Here is a 19997-nt window from a genome sequence, read left to right as displayed (position 1 = left end):
TGTAGGAATGCTTCTGCTAGTCTACCACATTTACTGACCTCTTTCTCGTTTCTTCCATTTTCCTGTATCATATTTCCCAAGTAACTAACACCTTCCATCTGCTTCAATTGTGCACCTCCAATCTTTTCGCTAGCTTAGTTTCTAGTACTGTCGCACAGTTTTTTCCCAAAGCATCCAGGTGTTCCTGAATGTCCTCCTCCTCTTTGCCCAGATCATCAAGTCATCCGCAAACACCAATGCTTTTATTTTGTCTTCCCCAGTTTTTTCTGTCACTTAGTTGTTGTCTCATCCAAGACCAAAATGAAGGAGAGGCGACAATGTACTGCCCTGTTTCACAACCTATGTGATTTTATAAATAGGAATGTCACATGGCATTGACAGTTTCATTTTTTATTTTTGTATGATTTCTACATCACGACGTGCCTGTAAAAATGTCAGGATTTCACCGCTCTGTGCAGATTAACATATGGAGAAGAGGCAAGAGAAATGCAGAAGAGGGTGCTCGAAGAGGCGAAGAGTGGCACCACGAGGGAGTTACAGGCACTGCTGGACGGCGGGGCTGGCGTTAGTGCGCAGGATGAGGACGGGGCCACCGCTCTCCACTGGGCGGCCTGGAGGGGCCACAAGGGCGCTGTGAGGTGCCTGCTGAAGGCCGGGGCGGCGGTGGACGCCAAGACTCAGCTGCAGCTGACGCCACTGCACCTGGCCGCCGGCAAGGGGCACGCAGCCGTGGTGCGTCAGCTGGTGGCCGCCTCGGCCAACGTTAACGCGAGGAATGTGGACGGGATGACGCCGCTGCACAGGGCGGTGATGGAAGGCCACATAGAGGCTGCCGAGGCGTTGTTGCGGGCGCGTTCGAAAAAGGGCATCCGGGACCATCGTGGAAGGACGCCGCTGGAGCTCGCTGTGCAGTGCAACTACCACCAACTGGTGGACATTCTGCAGTAACAGTAGCATTGTTGTGGCAGATTCTCCACTGTGGTAGCGAGAAAAATAAGGGTGAGATTTCCCTCCTATGTCCCGGAGATGACAACAACTGTCACTGAATATACAGTTTACTTTTTGAAGCTACAGTTATGACACATTCCAGCTACTCAGACAAACCCGTGTTACTGAGAGTGTCACTAAGTAACTTACTTGACATAGAATTCCTCTGGCACAGCAGGTGAATGCCATGTAATATCCTTCCATGTCCTTTATGCTATTGGCATACATAAAAGATACGGTAGTCAGTACTACACAAGGATGTGAGAGAACCACAATAAGAAACCGTTATGTTTCGCTCATGCTTTAATTGTAATTTTAGTAAATAATCACATGAAACATATATTTGTTTGGTGAGTGAGCAGAGAATATTTTGTAGTTTGTGTTGGGTCTTCAAGACATACGAATTTTATATGAAGTGCTATTATTTTGGCTGCAGGATCAGCAACTAATAGCTGATGGTACGCTACTAGATAGTGCTTCTGACGCTACACCAATTTGCACAACACCTTAGAGTGAAGACTGCCAAGTAGGACTTCGTAGATGCAACTTCATGTGGGGAGTCACACGTTCTCAAGCGAGAAATCTTCTATATTATAATAACCATTAGAGGTACTGTCTTTAGTTGCCTACTAAAGCTTTTTTTTACTGATATATATTGATTTACTTTCTTTACTTATGTCTGTTGTGTCTTCTATTTGTTCTATTTGTGTATGTTGTGATCTATTCAACACAACAAAATAATTTATTCTAGTAATACCCAAACTGTTGTAAAATAGCCTCTTAATGATACATGAATACATATGACACAATTGATTCAAAACGTCCAAGCCACCATCCATTGTATTGTAAATTTTATTTCTTTGGAATGTTTTCCTCGGATGCACAGAGGAGAATTGTAGTACAGTCATCTGTCACTTTTTGAAGATCAAATGGTAAAAGCAGAAAAAACTCTGTATGTGAACATTGCTGTGTACTGTCATTCTGGTTGGAAATCCTATTTTTACTTGTACAGTCAAGGAACATTTAAAAACACTAATGATAGCAGTAATCCTTAAAAACCAACTAATAAGAATGTCAAGGAGCAGACCCTGAAGAAAGAAACTTGTCTTCCACAGTCACTATATGGGTGTACCACAAATTGTTCTTTATAAGAAATGCTTATGTTATGTGACTCTCTCACAGACATAATCATGCCCTTGCAGAATGTGGCACATGTATGAGCACTTCCTATAAACGGGACTATATACAAATTACCAAAACCTTACTACAAATGCTAGTCATTGGGAGGACTTAATGGAAGTTATTTTTCACATTGTTTGCTATTTCAGAGTATTATACAATGTTTACACCAAATGGTTGTGCTTTGTATTCTATTGCATTTCTTTTATGTTTTGTCTGATACATCTTGCAAAATATGTTAATCAGGATCATATGTTTAAAGATAATTTCCTTTGTGACCATTATGTAATCAGCTCTTGCTATGCATATATGTTGTTATTAAAATCCATGTTATTTGCACACGTAAATTCTGCTCTTGAAATAGACGGAAAAGAGTTCTTTATTAGTAGTGCCATACAGGACGGAAAATATATATTGGTTTTAGGTGTTGATAATGAAGTATTACTATTATTCATAATATTACACTCTACATATTTCTGACATTCATGATGGTCACTATGAAAACTAAGTATTACCTACCTCTGATGAGTAGAACAAGATAGACCACATTATGAGCCATCATTATTGTTGCCACTATAGAAAACAGTCATATATTGAAAATTTCAAACTGTAACCTGTAAGACACCTACTAAAATTTTCCTATCGAACAGTTTTACAGGGAAGAAGAAACAATAAGGCAGAGCGTCCTGTCGCTGGTAATGTCAGTAGAAATGGACAGAAGCTTAGATTGGGAAATAATAGCAACGGAAATCATCTGTTTCCTTTTCCAAGGAGCCATACTAATATTTAGTAATGCCTGGAATTACTAGGAATGGAGAAATCCATCTTCATGTAGTTTGTTAAAATTTCAAAAAAAAATTTTCACTTATCTATTAATGCCTAGATCGCATTTACGTAAGACAAAATATGACCATGAGCTAGTTTCGGTTATAAGCGAACACCATCCTCAGACCTGTAAACAATCAAAATACACAAAATCACCTTAGAAAAATCTCTTTACAACATAATATTTAAGATAAAATTGTTTGAAGAAAGCAAAAAATACGAAGGTATATATATCCTCGAATCAGAAACATACAAACTTACAGTAGCCATACACATCAATAAATACGTAAATATATATACACAAATTGTATTTATATTACATGTGCCCAGTACTTTGCAACCTCCGAGGCGCTTGGAGTGGCTTGCAGGAGATCAATCTTCGTGCAGGTTGTAGGGCACAAAAGGCACTGGAGCTTGTGGCTTTACCATACGAAGGTGAAACGTAGACTCTAGTAAAATGGGGCGGTATATACGAGAGGCGTTTCTTGTGAAAACGCCTTGTTAGAAAACATTATTTTTCAATATAACCTCTGTGCAGTGCGACGCCCTTACTCCACGTTTCTGGGTGGGCCTGTCCCCCAGCGTGGTACCACTCTAATGTTCGACGTCGGAGCCAACCAATTGCTGCATCTATAAAATGCCCATCATCAGGGTACTGCTTCCCGTGGAGTACATCCTTCATTGGGCCAAAGAGATCGAAATTGGAATGTGCGAGAACCGTGCTGTAGGGTGGATGAGAAAAACAGTACAATTAAGTCTTGTGAGCTCCTCTAGTGAGCGCAGACTTGCGTGAGGAATTATGTTGTCATGCAGAAGGAGAAGTTCGTTTGCATTTTTGTGGTGACCAATATACTGAAGTCGTTTCTTCAAATTTCGTAGCGTAGCGCAATATACTATCCTGCAGAGGCGGTCGTTGCAGTGTGAGGGAGAACATCAGACAAAATAACCTCTCCAGAGTTCCAGAAAACCGTCGCCATCATTTTACCGGATGAGGATGCAGCTTTGAACTTCTTTCTTCGGAGGAGAGGTGGTGTGGCGACACTCCATGGATTGCTCTTTTGTTTCCGGTTTGAAGTGCTGAACCCATGTTTCATCGCCCGTGACAATGCTCGTCCAAAAATTGTCACGATCAGCGACATAGCGCGAGAGCAATTCCGTACATCTGGCCCTTCGTTGCTCTTTATGGTCTTCTGTTAGGCGGCGTGAAACACAGTAGGCGCACACCTTTGAGTACACCTGGAGGTGGACGAGTGTGTCGGCACTACCAACAAAGACGTTCAGTTGTGATCAGTCGATCACATCGAAAGAGAGTGTCCGCACGTTCAGACATCGCAGGAATCACATCTGTGTGCGGCTGCCCAGCAGGCGGGAGGTGGGACAGGTTTGTGAGACCTTGTTGCGCTGATGACAGATGCCTCACCCAACGACTCACCTTGTTTTTGTTCACTGCCAGGTCAGCGTAGACAGTCTGCAAGCGCTAGTGAATATGTGTGATGCTTTGGCTTTCCGCCAAAAGAAACTCAGTGACAGCTCTTTGTTTGGAACTCACCTCCGTTGCAGACCCATTTTCAAGGCTACGTATAGCGCCGCCATCAAACGGAACTTCATGGAATTATAAGGGCTGAAACTGCAATATTACACGTCAGCCCAAAAAAATTACGATGTTTTTCAATCGAAATTGGCCGAGAAGAAAATGTGTTGCATTACTTATTGAATGTCCCTCTAACATCGTACTACGCTTGTCCGTCCTCTTTTGGAATGCTGCTGCATGGTGTGAGATCCTTAGCAGATTGGATTAACGGAGTACATCGAGAAAGTTAATAGAAGGGCAGCACGTTTCGTACTATCAGAAATAGAGGAGAGAAAGTCACCAACATTATACAGAATTTGGAGTGGAAATAATTAAAACAAAGACTTTTTCGTTGTGGTGGGACCTTCTCACGAAATTTCAAACTTTCGCCTCCGAATGTGAAAATATTTTGTTAAACCTGATAAACGTGGGGAGGAGAGATCATCGTGATAAAATGAGGGAAAACAGAGCTCGTACGGATAGATATACGTGTTAGTTTCTTCTGAGCGCTGTTCGAGAGTGGAATAACAGAGAATTAGTTTGAAGACGTTTCCGTGAACCCTCTGCCAGGCACTTAAGTGTGATTTTCAGAGCAGCCACGTGGATGTAGCTGTAGATGTGAAGAATATACGTTGGTTGATAAAACCTTAGCCGACCATACAATATAAAATGGCCATCGTTACATCACGTAACTCATCGACAACGAAATAAAATGCTTGTATGTCCAACTGGACTGCCTTGACTTGCCCATTCAATGTCAAACCGTATCTAAAGTGTACGTGTACTCGCACTGGCTTGACAGAAATGAACAGAAGGAACAGAAAGAGGTGCACTGGTATGCGCACATTCATAGAAAGACATAGTAATAAAAGTTAACATAGACACAGTTGTGAATCTAGAGGACCGTGTGATGCTTAATACCAAGAGGTTCGATTTTAATTGAAAGTAACAAAAAGAAATAATTATAAAAACATTATATGTAAACTGAAGGTGGAGGTGGGGGGGAGGTAAATTGAAGGTGGAGGGGGGGGGGGGGGAGAAAGGAAAAGATAGGGATTAAAGATATCAGCAGCATAGGGACATTACGCAGAATCAGCGACGACGAGTGAAAATGTGTACCAGACTGAGATTCGAAACCGAGATCTCCTGTTTGTTACACAGGTGTGTTATCCACTGCGCCATCCGCACGCCTCCCGGCCGTCACACATTCTCACTGAGCACCACTTATAAGAAGTCCCTCTCCACTTTCTCCAGCTCACTACTCTGAGATTCCCATAGGAGGTCGGACATACTTGTGCGTCCGCACTGAAGAAGGCGGATTCATTGTCCATCTAGGGGAATCAATTGTATGAATGCGCATTCATATAAATAAAAGAATTAACCGGAAATCAGCATTAGATAAAGGACAAATTACACACAGAATATGAGACACCAACTGGGTCTGTTGCAGCGCGCGCAGCTGATGATGATGATGGGATGCCACCTCTTGCGATGTAGAAGCGATTTGGCTATCGGACTTTTGTGAAGCCACAGCTAAACTGAAGCGCCAGAGAAACTGGTATAGGCATGCTTTTTCAAATACAGAGATATGTAACTAGGCAGAATATGGCGCTGCGGTCGGCAACGCCAGTATTAGACAACAAGTATCTGGCGCAGTTGTTAGATCGGTTACTGCTGCTACAATGGCAGGTTATCAACGAGACAGAAATGCAACCCTTCCACAAATGACTGCAGATTTTAATGCTGGGCCATCAACAAGTGTCAGCGTGCGAACCATTCAACGAAACATCATTGATATAGGCTTTAGGAGCCAATGGCCCACTCGTGTACCCTTTATGATTACACGACACAAAGCTTTACGCCTCACCTGGGCCCGTCAACACCGACCTTGGACTGTTGATGACTGGAAACATGTTGCTTGGTCAGACGAGTCTCGCTTCATATTGTATGAAGCAGATGGACGTTATGGGTATGGAGACAGCCTCATGAACCCATGGACCCTGCATCTCAGCAAGGGACTATTCAGGCTGGTGGAGGCTCTGTAGTGGTGTAAGGCGTGTGCAGTTGGAGTGATATGGGACCCATGATACATCTAGATACGCGTCTGACAGGTGACACGTACGTAAGCATCCTGTCTGACTACCTGCATCCATTCATGTCTATTGCTCATTCCAATGGCCTTGGGCAATTCTAGCAGGACACTGCGACACCCCACACGTCCAGGATTGCTACAGAGTAACTCCAGGAACACTCTTCTGAGTTTAAATACTTCTTCTGACCACTAAATCCACCAGATATCAACATTATTGAGAATGTGTGGGATGCCTTGCAACGTGCTGTTCAGAAGAGATCTCCACCTCCTCAAACTCTTATGGATTTCTCTTCAGTGTTTAAATTGCTTAGAAAATACTGCACAATTGTAGGCACATAATTCTAGAAACTCCATATGTGCCCATACAAGATGACCCATGCACAGAAGCTCACTGAAGAACACAAGCAGCAGAGACTACTGTTTGCTCAGTGGGAGGAGCATAGGGAAGAAACTCTCAACAACGTTTGGTTTTCAGACAAGGCACATTTTCATTTAGACGGTGTGGTTAACGAACAGAATGTACGCTTTTGGGCCACTGAAAACCCACAAGTGCTTCATGAACGACAACATTATGCACCGAGGATTACAGTGTGGGCAGCAATTTCCATTCACGGACTTATTGGACCCTTTTTCTTGGAAGAAACTGTGAACAGCGAGCGTTATTTGAGCATGCTTCGCAATAGTTTTATTCGACAGCTTCTTGCTACTGCCTTCCCCTTCAACACGCAGTGGTTCATGCAAGATGGAGCAAGGCCACATACTGCAAACACTGTGTTGGAGTTTTTACACGAGCATTTCGACATGTGCATCATTTCACTCAGGTTTTCAGTTCGCTTCAATGACGGACAAAATTGGCTTCCCAATAGTCCAGACCTCAATCCATGTGACTTTTTTCTTTGGGGGTACCAAAAGGAAAAATTTTTCGCGAAACGTCCACGTGATTTAATGGAGCTGAGAAGACTTATTCTTCAAGCTTGCAGTGAAATTACGGAAGACATGTGCCGTAGGGTAATCACTAACTTCAGTGTTCGTTTGAAGGAAGTTAGGAAACGAAATGGTGGACATATTGAGCATGTACTGAGTTAGAAAAAATCTCCATGGACGGCTCTTCATTGTAGTATATGTTTCTTTCAGATAGTATTGACAATAAAGTTTATATTCAAAAACAAAATGGTAACACATTCGTGCGCCACCCTGTAGATACGAAAAAGACATAAAATCCATAAAAATCGACGAAAACCTGGAGCAATTACAACTAATCGACGGGAAATACGTAAAATTGAGGGAAATACGACGAAATATGCAAAACTGCGAAAAAAACTTGAAAAATTACTTAAATTGAGTGAGAATACATAGAATTAGAGAAAAAGTACCACGAAATGCGGGGAATTGAGGAGGGTTGGGGACTACCCGGTCACTCAAAACCGAGGAAAGCTTAATTCATGCTCTGGCTGCATTCACTTTTAGCCCTCCCCCTCCCCCTCCCCTGTAAACTACGTACGTTTTCGTAACACACACTCCAACAAAGGCGACTAACTTATTACACAGTGGCGTCATATTAAACCAGCTAAGGCATATGCAATCTGATCCATAACTGCATTCTCACACATGTAGTCGTACATATTTCCGAATTCCGGCAGTTCTCACAAATAACGTTATTCTTTAAGCATGAAAGAGAAGAATCATTGCGTTTATCATACTTAAACCATTCCCTAGTGATTTCTCTAGGAGAGTGGAGGGGGGTGTATTCGAGAAATGTGGTGTTAGGATGAAATTTCTATATTGTCCTACATATGATCAAAGCTATTTAACATGAGACAAGTACTTCTTTGTGCATGAGGAATGCTACCAGAGCTGCGGTGATGCTACTGTAAACAGCAATAAGAGTTACATCTCCTTTGTCTATTGATTGTGGTGCTTACTCACTCATAAGAGGTTGTTGCTTCTTCATGTGCATTTTCCTGTAGCAGTGTGTGAGTGTGTGGTATCTCAATGTATCAGCTATCGAAAATATTCAGGTGAGTTTGTCTTCGCCCTGTTTCCTAGGAAGACAGAGCTGCATCCATCAGAACCGATACTACTACTATTACTAATGATATGCACGACTGACATGGGAAGTGTGATTGAGAGTACGTACGTTCCAGACTTAAAAGACGCATAAAATCCATTAATTTCTTAAGAGACAGAACAACAGTCTCCAGACTTCATTCTAGTTGGTTTATAAACAGCTCGAGCTGTGGATACACACTGACGATGCCTTCCTAGGATACCAGAATAGTGTAGAAGGAAGTAGTTATCATTTTAAAATTTTGTCACTGTAGTGACTTGCGGGGTGGTTGTATGTCCGATGTTGGTCAAATATATCCTCCATTAGAATATTAAGAACGTTGCATTCCGCACAACTAATACTTCGGGAACCATGTGGCTTTAACCGTATAGCATTTTTAGGTGCAGAACCGTGTAATCATCGGAGTGTGCGTTTATGCTCTATGATCATTTCTCTCATGATGGTACCTACCTGGTACTGACTCCGGACAGTGGAATAATGCTTCAGAATTGACTGTACGGTTGATTTACGTGAAATGTTTCAAACTCCATATGTATGGACCTCCATTATGTATAAACCATATGTTGCACTACGTAACACTTTCATGTCTACTATACATCGATATGAGGAGCATCCCTCTTCGACACGCACGCACCTGGGGAGATCTTGTGCTCTGGATGGGTGCCATGGGTAAGATTAGTGTTGCAGGAAGGATTGGTCAAAGACAATGCGGGAGGGAGCTGTCAATCTCTGACTTTACCCTAGAAATGCCACAATACTCTGTGGCGCCCATTCACACAGGGAAAGATGGCCAGTCGCAGTCGTAAATTCTGCACTATGTCGGATGTGCTGGAAATATGTAGACAAACTTTTTGCATCGGTATAGGATGCTGTCTGGTATGTTTTGGTGTATGAGGTCGACTGGATGTACTGCACAGTTATCTAGCTTCATTCAAAATCTAGTATATGGTACTTGCTAAGTAGCGTAGAGTTGATCCAGAGATGATGTAGAAGTTGGGAAGCATTCTACCATGTCACTGACTGGCGTTGAAATTACAGAACAACAGGTGAAATTGCTACAATTGTTCTCGCTATCAACTGCGGTGTGCATTACAGTGCATTGTCCCATCCCAACTGTCCACTGAGGACGCTGCTGATTACCACATGCTGATTGACACCACTCTGTTGAGATGGAGGGAACCTTGGAGGAACACTGGATATCTGCTACTTGTTGCTGTGGAGCAGGGGATTAGATGTTGTATGGAAGCGTTACTCAATGCTGCAGACTCGTCCTATTTCCCTACGCTGCGATGCCCTCCACATGTTTTTATTTTTTTAAATTTCTTTCCACCAATAAGACAACAATACCTCTTTGTATTTGTACTACCTTGGCAATGTTGTGAACAGCGCACTTAGGCGATGATCGACAGTGGAACGGTAATCATGTACATGATTGCAAAATGAAGGAACAATGCTTTTTGAAGTTGAATACCGAGACATCCACTACACAGTCAGTGGGGAAGATGAGACTAGCTATACACGTCATCACCTTCGAGTAAGTGCCATACAATAACACAAACTCTTTCAGTTTCCGTATGTTCTGATGTCTTTCACATTTTTGTCAATGAGAAACATTGCCTCTGTGTTTTATTTCTACCAGCCTGTGTTGTGGTAGCTTATAGTTTATGCCATGCGATGTTCAGCTTTCTGTGGGAGCCAGAGGATCGAAACGTTAGCAGCAACTGACACGGGTCTCTAAGTCATGGTAGAAAAAAATGTGTATGGCGGTGTACACTGATTGGGTGTGTTACAACAAAAAAACTAATCTATTAAACTGCTTATGAAGGAACAATACAGGAACCCTCTTGTGTGACTGATAGTCTGTTGGATACGGTCCTCCTACAGTGTTGTTGTTGTGGTCTTCAGTCCTGAGACTGGTTTGATGCAGCTCTCCATGCTACTCTATCCTGTGCAAGCTTCTTCATTTCCCACCACCTACTGCAACCTACATCCTTCTGTACCTGTTTATTGTATTCATCTCTTGGTCTCCCTCTACGATTTTTACTCTCCACGCTGCCCTCCAATACTAAATTGGTGATCCCTTGATGCCATAGAACATGTCCTACCAACCGATCCCTTCCTCTAGTCAAGTTGTGCCACAAATTTCTCTTCTCCCCAATCCTATTCAGTACCTCCTCGTTAGTTATATGATCTACCCATCTACTTTTCAGCATTCTTCTGTAGCACCACATTTCGAAAGCTTCTATTCTCTTCTTGTCTAAACTATTTATCGTCCACGTTTCACTTCCATACATGGCTACGCTCCATACAAATACTTTCAGAAACGACTTCCTGACACTTAAATCTATACTCGATGTTAACAAATTTCTCTTCTTCAAAAACGCTTTCCTTGCCATTGCCAGTCTACATTTTATATCCTCTCTACTTCGACCATGATCAGTTATTTTGCTCCCCAAATAACTAAACTCCTTTACTACTTTAAGTGTCTCATTTCATAATCTAATTCCCTCAGCATCACCCGTCTTAATTCGACTACATTCCATTATCCTCGTTTTGATTTTGTTGATGTTCATCTTATATCCTCCTTTCAAGACACTATCCACTCCGTTCAACTGCGCTTCCAAGTCCTTCGCTGTCTGACAGAATTACAATGTCATCGGCGAACCTCAAAGTTTTTATTTCTTCTCCATGGATTTTAATACCTACTCCGAATTTTTCTTTTCTTTCCTTCACTGCTTGCTCAATATATAGATTGAATATCAGGGAGAGGCTACAACCCTGTCTCACTCCCATCCCAACCACTGCTTCCCTTTCATGTTCCTCGACTCTTATAACTGCCATCTGGTTTCTGTACAAATTGTAAATAACCTTTCGCTCCCTGTATTTTACCCCTGCCACCTTCAGAATTTGAAAGAGAGTATTCCAGTCAACATTGTCAAAAGCTTTCTCTAAGTCTCTTTCCTTAATCTTTCTTCTAAGATAAGTCGTAAGGTCAGTATTGCCTCACGTGTTCCAATATTTCTACGGAATCCAAACTGATCTTCCTCGAGGTCGGTTTCTACCAGTTTTTCCATGCGTCTGTAAAGAATTCGCGTTAGTATTTTGCAGCTGTGACTTTATTAAACTGATAGTTCGGTAATTTTCACATCTGTCAGCACCTGCTTTCTTTGGGGTTGGAATTATTATATTCTTCTTGGAGTCTGAGGTTATTTCACCTGTCTCATACATCTTGCTAAACAGATGGTAGAGTTTTGTCAGGACTAGCTCTCCCAAGGCCGTCAGTAGTTGTAATGGAATGTTGTCTACTCCCGGGGCCTTGTTTTGACTCAGGTCTCTCAGTGCTCTGTCAAATTCTTCACGCAGTATCGTATCTCACATTTCATCTTCATCCTCTTCCATTTCCATAATATTGTCCTCAAGTACATCGCCCTTGTATAGACCCTCTATATACTCCTCCCCTCCTCCCACGTTCCTGCTTTCCCTTCTTTGCTTAGAACTGGGTTTCCATCTGAGCGCTTGATATTCATACAAGTGGTTCTCTTTTCTCCAAAGGTCTCTTTAATTTTCCTGTAGGTAGTATTTATCTTACCCCTAGGTGAGATAAGCCTCTACATCCTTACATTTGTCCTCTAGCCATCCCTGCTTAGCCATTTTGCACTCCCTGTCGATCTCATTTTTGAGACGTTTATATTCCTTATTGCCTGCTTCATTTACTGCATTTTTATATTTTCTCCTTTCATCAATTAAATTCAATATTTCTTCTGTTACCCAAGGATTTCTACTATTCCTCGTCTTTTTACCTACTTGATCCTCTGCTGTCTTCACTAATTCATCTCTCACAGCTACCCATTCATCTTCTACCGTATTTCTTTCCCCCATTCCTGTCAATTGTTCCCTTATGCTCTCCCTGAAACTCTGTACAACCTCTGGTTCTTTCAGTTCATCCAGGTCCCATCTTCTTAAATTCCCACCTTTTTGCAGTTTCTTCAGAGTCCACATCTGCCCCTGCAAATGTCTTACAATTTAAAACCTGGTTTCTAAATCTATGTCTTACCATTATATAATCTATCTGAAACTTGTAAGTATCTCCAGGATTCTTCCATGTATACAACCTTCTTTTATGATTCTTGAACCAAGTGTTGGCTATGATTAAGTTGTGCTGTGTGCAAAATTCTACCAGGCGGCGTACTCTTTCATTCCTTCCCCCCAATCCATATTCACCTACTACGTTTCCTTCTCTCCTTTTCCCTACTACCGAATTCCAGTCACCCATGACTATTAAATTTTCGTCTCCCTTCACTATCCGAATAGTTTCTTTTATTTCATCATACATTTCTTCAACTTCTTCTTCATCTGCAGAGCTAGTTGGCATATAAACTTGTACTACTGTGGTGGGCGTGGGCTTAGTGTCTGTTTTGGTCACAATAAGGCGTTCAATATGCTGTTTGTAGTAGCTTACCCGCACTCCTATTTTTTTTATTCATTATTAAACCTACTCCTGCATTACCCCTTTTTGATTTTGTATTTATAACCCTGTATTCGCCTGACCAAAAGTCTTGTTCCTCCTGCCACCGAACTTGACTAATTCCCACTATATCTAACTTTAACCTATCCACTTCCCTTTTTAAATTTTCTAACCAACCTGCTCGATTAAGGGATCTGACATTCCACGCTCCGATCTGTAGAACGTCAGTTTTCTTTCTCCTGATAACGACGCCCTCCTGAGTAGTCCCCACCTGGAGATCCGTATGGGGGACTATTTTACCTCCGGAATATTTTACCCAAGGGGACGCCATCATCATTTAAGCATACAGTAAAGCTGCATGCCCTCGGGAAAAATTAAGGCTGTAGTTTCCCCTTGCTTTCAGTAGTTCGCAGTATCACCACAGCAAGGCTGTTTTGGTTAGTGTTACAAGGCCAGATCAGTTAATCATCCAGACTGTTGCCCGTGCAACTACTGAAAAGGCTTCTGCCCCTCTTCAGGAACCATACGTTTGTCTGGCCTCTCAACAGATACCCCTCCATTGTGGTTGCACCTACGGTACAGCTATCTGTATCGCTGAGACACGCAAGCCTCCCCACCAATGGCAAGGTCCATGGTTCTTGGGGGAGGGGGAGGGGGGCTCCTACCGTATGGGTGATGAAACTTTAAACCAGTCTGTGGAAACGACTTCGATCACGAGCCACCTACTCCAATGAACCAATACCTGTATATTTAATAGGATCGCCACATATGGTCAGTGCCGGGAAGCAGACTGTATTTCTTTCAGGTATATGAGAAGACAGGGACATGGTAATATCTTTTCGAGTTCTCTAAAGGATGATGTTAGCAGAGTTTTTATAGTTTGTGGGTTTTCTGTGTTGGATGGTACAAAATAGCAAGGTGGGAGAGAATTTTTGGATGATAGACATGATTGCACATTGAGAGACACAGGTCTCCATCAGACTGCAATACCTGAGGATAGTTTGGAGATGTACTGCAATGCAGTAGCAAAATCCTATTCCTTCGTCCATGCCGTGTGTGAAGTCGAGTCTTCCTAATTTTCCCAACAAGAAACACCACCGCAACTGCTCATACTATCTTTTCTAGTACCTTGTATTGGAGGAGAAAGCTTCGTTTGGATGTGGCCCTATGCACTGTACATGGTTGGCTGAGCTACGACAACATGTTTCAGTTTCCACCAACAGGTCAAAACGCGGTCCTGTCGCATTAACTCAGCTGGACCTGTTTCTCTACAGGATGCAGAATGTCTTAGATATATCGCTCTCTGCCTTCTGTTCAGGTCTGACTTAAATTGAGATGATCACATGGACGAAACTGCAGCAAATGTGGGGTAGAGACTGAGGAGCAGTTACAAGATGCAGAGGGACTGTCTAAAAAACAGCACTGGAGTTTTTGCTGTATGGGATCCTTAACAGATAGGTTCGAAAAAGGTGACTCATTTCGAGATAGAGAGTGGCACGAACATGATTCACCCACGCTGTAATCGTTAAAAGACATCCCTACAGGATCCAGTGCAAGTGTGTGGTCGTTGAATAGATGGACTTGATTCCAAATCGCAGACAGAATTTCTACCAGAAATCATAATGCTATCAGCGACCAGTGTGTGCCTGTAGACTCAAGACCGCTTTTTATGCAGGGTGACACTAGCATAGTCGTTATGATCATATTTTTAATAGCGCTGTCCTTGCGTGAAATGTGTGTTGTCGGCTGTAGAATCGCTCTCTGGTCAGTTTCAAATGTTGTTTCTCAATAGTGTTCCTCAAGAAAATTATCGTGTTACGTCCATGAATTCCCATTTGACTTTTCTGGCGTGTGTGATCCGATTGCTGAAAAAGAACTACTCGCCATGCGAAGTGGCTCTCATGATCAATTTCATTAATTAGCCTGTCAATTTGGTAACAATGACGTGCCACCGGGTGGCTCGAAGAGATGGCTAGGTCAGCGTGGAATGATTCTTGATAGGCGTTTGTTTTTTTTCCTTGTGGCGATATCTTTCAACGTATTTCAATCTCCCACCAACACAAAACGAGGAAGACTCTCACGATTTGTTTCGTAAACGCATAAAATGGCATCGCAGTGGGAAAAGGGGATCTGCCATAGTGTACAAAACAGCTAAGTCCTCTTGAATTATAGCTTGTTGTTTTCGAACGTAAAATGATTGTGTTCTTTCCGACATGTGAGCCAATGGTATGAAAGATTGTACTCTCTAATGTTATTTCACGTGTCTGAAATGTTTGTAATACATGTGCATGACAGTTTATTTACAGACACTGATCGTGAGAGACGGTCTCAGGCCGTGTAATTTGTTCATCAAGCTGAAAGAAATTGCTTAGTATAGATGTTTTTTCTTTGGATTTTAAATTCTCGCTTTTTCTTTAGTCTGATGACGGTTTCGAATAAGGAGGACCTTTCGCAGTGACCGGTAATTTTCGCAGCAAAATAGTCAAAGTTTTTTCTCCTGATTTTATGCGGGGTGGACATGTCTCTGCTGATCATCTGTAATCAGCGATGGTACACTTCGCTGGATGTCGCAAAATAATGAGATGCGAATGGTATCCTCCAGTTGAACATAAAAACTATACTGATTTGGGTCAGGAAACTAAAAGAAAATGGACTGTGCCTGTTTTCGTGGAAAGAGGACATTTATTATCATTGCATTTGTGTTTTTCTTTTTTAATAGATGCTTCATTATAGGAGATGCGTTGACCTCAAATACCATTGTTCTGCATCGCAGAACGGCAGGCTCGGGAGGGCAACTCCACTGCCTGTGGCCCCTGGACACAGCCGCGCTTCAACGAGAAGCGGGTCGGTGCTGCGAAATTTCCCTTTCGTGTTGATCGAGTATCGTTGCCTCAAGGCAGGCCACATACCACAAGTGACCACGGAGGATATCAGAAGGCTTGGCGAGGCCAGTGACCATAGAATAGTGGCAATGGGCCGCAGGAAAAGCGCTGGGCAGAGCAGCTAGCCATTTGAAAAAGCGATCTGCAACGTTCTCTGCAGTTGTTGTTCCACAGGGGTCCAGTCTTTCCGAGAAATACTTTTAACAGATAGCAAGAAAGAGTTGTGTTGACGATAAATACAATTGTTCTCCATCACAGAATGACAGGCTGCTGAGGGTGAAGGGGTTGCATCTCTACTGTGGGTGGTCGCTGGACACAGCAGTGCTCTGACCAGGGGACGGAGTATGGGGGCTGTGTCGCTATATTTTAGATGAACAAGTTGCACTTGGGGTGGCCGTCCTCTTATCTCCTATTGTTTAGTTGATTATACATGTTATTGTGATGGCGAAGAAGTGTCGCATCAATGCGGTTAGCGATTACGTTGAAGGCGGAAGTGCCGTTGAGCGCAAAACATGGTGGAGCAGCTGGCCATTTGAAAAAGCCTGTGTTCTCCCCATAGGTGGATGGATGGAAGGAGGGAGGAAGGGGAGCGATGAGGGGGCTAAGAGGGCCTCCATTTTCGGTAGTTTGTAGATGCCTCTAGAAGACAGCTCACATTCAAATACCACCCCGTCTGCAGTCTTTTGGGACGACGGTTTTCCCCAGTACATATATTGCATTATGACATGTTCATTACAAGTGGTGGTTTTTTCGTGACAATTTTAAAGTGTAATTAGAACTGTGATGCATTTTTCCCATCAGTTGTGGTAGCGGTGTTGGCTTCGATTACCTGGGCTGCAGGGTGGTTTTTGTGCAGGCGTCTGTTGCGAATTCTGATGTCAAACAACGATACCCACTGCCCTCAGCTGTATGTTGCCAGGTAATACACTTCTTAAACTCCTCTCTGTCCAATACCAGCATCTCATCAGCTGAAGATATTTCCAGCCAAAAAGAATAAAGATAGTATCTTACACCCCTGCCTTTTTCCCACCAGCTTGTAGGTGAAGGGTGATGTCTGAGTGTGCCTGTCACTAGTTTCGAGTGATCTTGCGAAACTTTTTCCGAGTAGGATAACACCAGTTACATGGTATCATCAGTTTTTGAGCTATATTGAGATTTTAGGACGTCCTTGCGTAGCGCTATGCGTATTGCTGCATAATTAGGCCCAATTTTTATGATTAATTACGTAATTAGGACCTGTCTTTACTTCATTTTCCTGACCAAAATAAATAAAGTACACTAACCTTACCTTCCTCTCCTGCATCTGGATGGTTTCCAAGTGTTGGGAGATGCACTTGGGGATTCTATCCAGTAGAACCAGGGTTCGTGACTTGAAAAGGACCTTGCCAGTTTTAATTTCCCGTCAATTTGAAGCACTTCTGGTGGTATAATTGTGTTAGGATGGTGCACATGGGCTTTCCGTCCAGAAGGACCAGCGTTTGAGTGCCAGAAAGGGCACAGCCAATTTAAATTCCCACCATGGGAGGTGGGGTGGGATGTCAGCACAACCCTGGAACAAAGACATTCGCACCAAAATTCGAAGTTGTCGCCAAAATTCGAAATTCCTGCCAAAACTAGAAATTCTCGCCAATAGGGTAAGTGGGGGAGGGGAGGAGGGAAGGAGCTGGAGCCCACATGCAGTCTGAGAAAAACATATGACGTCATCTGGTGGTGGGGGTGGGCGTGGTAATGGAGGTGGATGTGGTTGGGGAGATTAATTGATCAATTTAATTAATTTGCATATCAGTTTGATATCAAAATTGCCCTGCTGTCACCACTACCCTATTACTCTAGGCTAAAAACTAAGTGCTTTCAGAATTCATTTCGGAGATGATTTTTTTTAATAGCTAACAACTTATTAATGTAAAACAATGGTACAAAATCAATCATCTGTATTCAGCAGCTATTTTTTTAAAAGTTCCTGTACAGGAATGATGTCTTTCCTGTCTCACTGCATTAACAAATACGCAGGGAAACACCCTGAACTGTAAAAAAAAAAGAATGATTACTCATAAAAGTAGTAAATAATATGAATGAAAATAATTATAAATAATAGTACATACCAGAATCTCTGGAATCCATATTACTTTTCGCCACACTTTGTAACACACCCGGGAGTACGAATGGGTGGGGTGGTACCATAACTGACTTCTCGTTTCATGACCGTGCGCCCTGTCTACACCACGTACCTCGTACTCCCCCGGCGGTCGTACTGTTCTGCTCCACACTGCTGTTGGCTTGCCTGAAATTATCTATCTAAATATGCAAGCGGGTTTAGGGGAGCCACTCAACGTTAGAACACAACACTGTCCTATGCCTGGTATGAACATCTACACTCCTGGAAATGGAAAAAAGAACACATTGACACCGGTGTGTCAGACCCACCATACTTGCTCCGGACACTGCGAGAGGGCTGTACAAGCAATGATCACACGCACGGCACAGCGGACACACCAGGAACCGCGGTGTTGGCCGTCGAATGGCGCTAGCTGCGCAGCATTTGTGCACCGCCGCCGTCAGTGTCAGCCAGTTTGCCGTGGCATACGGAGCTCCATCGCAGTCTTTAACACTGGTAGCATGCCGCGACAGCGTGGACGTGAACCGTATGTGCAGTTGACGGACTTTGAGCGAGGGCGTATAGTGGGCATGCGGGAGGCCGGGTGGACGTACCGCCGAATTGCTCAACACGTGGGGCGTGATGTCTCCACAGTACATCGATGTTGTCGCCAGTGGTCGGCGGAAGGTGCACGTGCCCGTCGACCTGGGACCGGACCGCAGCGACGCACGGATGCACGCCAAGACCGTAGGATCCTACGCAGTGCCGTAGGGGACCGCACCGCCACTTCCCAGCAAATTAGGGACACTGTTGCTCCTGGGGTATCGGCGAGGACCATTCGCAACCGTCTCCATGAAGCTGGGCTACGGTCCCGCACACCGTTAGGCCGTCTTCCGTTCACGCCCCAACATCGTGCAGCCCGCCTCCAGTGGTGTCGCGACAGGCGTGAATGGAGGGACGAATGGAGACATGTCGTCTTCAGCGATGAGAGTCGCTTCTGCCTTGGTGCCAATGATGGTCGTATGCGTGTTTGGCGCCGTGCAGGTGAGAGCCACAATCAGGACTGCATACGACCGAGGCACACAGGGCCAACACCCGGCATCATGGTGTGGGGAGCGATCTCCTACACTGGCCGTACACCACTGGTGATCGTCGAGGGGACACTGAATAGTGCACGGTACATCCAAACCGTCATCGAACCCATCGTTCTACCATTCCTAGACCGGCAAGGGAACTTGCTGTTCCAACAGGACAATGCACGTCCGCATGTATCCCGTGCCACCCAACGTGCTCTAGACGGTGTAAGTCAACTACCCTGGCCAGCAAGGTCTCCGGATCTGTCCCCCATTGAGCATGTTTGGGACTGGATGAAGCGTCGTCTCACGCGGTCTGCACGTCCAGCACGAACGCTGGTCCAACTGAGGCGCCAGGTGGAAATGGCATGGCAAGCCGTTCCACAGGACTACATCCAGCATCTCTACGATCGTCTCCATGGGAGAATAGCAGCCTGCATTGCTGCGAAAGGTGGATATACACTGTACTAGTGCCGACATTGTGCATGCTCTGTTGCCTGTGTCTATGTGCCTGTGGTTCTGTCAGTGTGATCATGTGATGTATCTGACCCCAGGAATGTGTCAATAAAGTTTCCCCTTCCTGGGACAATGAATTCACGGTGTTCTTATTTCAATTTCCAGGAGTGTATATTCTGAGACGATATGGAAACCACAGGTTGCACTGTTTACACCCTAAATCGTAAATGTTTATCCCAATAAACAGTCTTGATGATTAACAGTCCAAAGATCATTCGGACGAGCGTACGCGTAACCGACACGAC

The 19997-nt window shown here is 43.7% G+C and overlaps 1 protein-coding gene across 1 annotated transcript; it reads left to right on the top strand.

Annotated features, from left to right (window-relative positions):
- The first annotated feature begins 486 nt into the window (after positions 1–486).
- Positions 487–948, top strand: LOC124616563 (CARD- and ANK-domain containing inflammasome adapter protein-like). Its single transcript, XM_047144883.1, has one exon. The coding sequence runs from the start codon at positions 487–489 to the stop codon at positions 946–948; it is 462 nt and encodes a 153-aa protein (XP_047000839.1).
- Positions 949–19997: the final 19049 nt, after the last annotated feature.

The sequence above is a fragment of the Schistocerca americana genome, chromosome 5, assembly GCF_021461395.2.
Source record: "Schistocerca americana isolate TAMUIC-IGC-003095 chromosome 5, iqSchAmer2.1, whole genome shotgun sequence".
Classification (NCBI taxonomy): Eukaryota; Metazoa; Arthropoda; class Insecta; order Orthoptera; family Acrididae; genus Schistocerca; species Schistocerca americana.
This window is presented reverse-complemented; position numbering and strand designations above follow the sequence as displayed.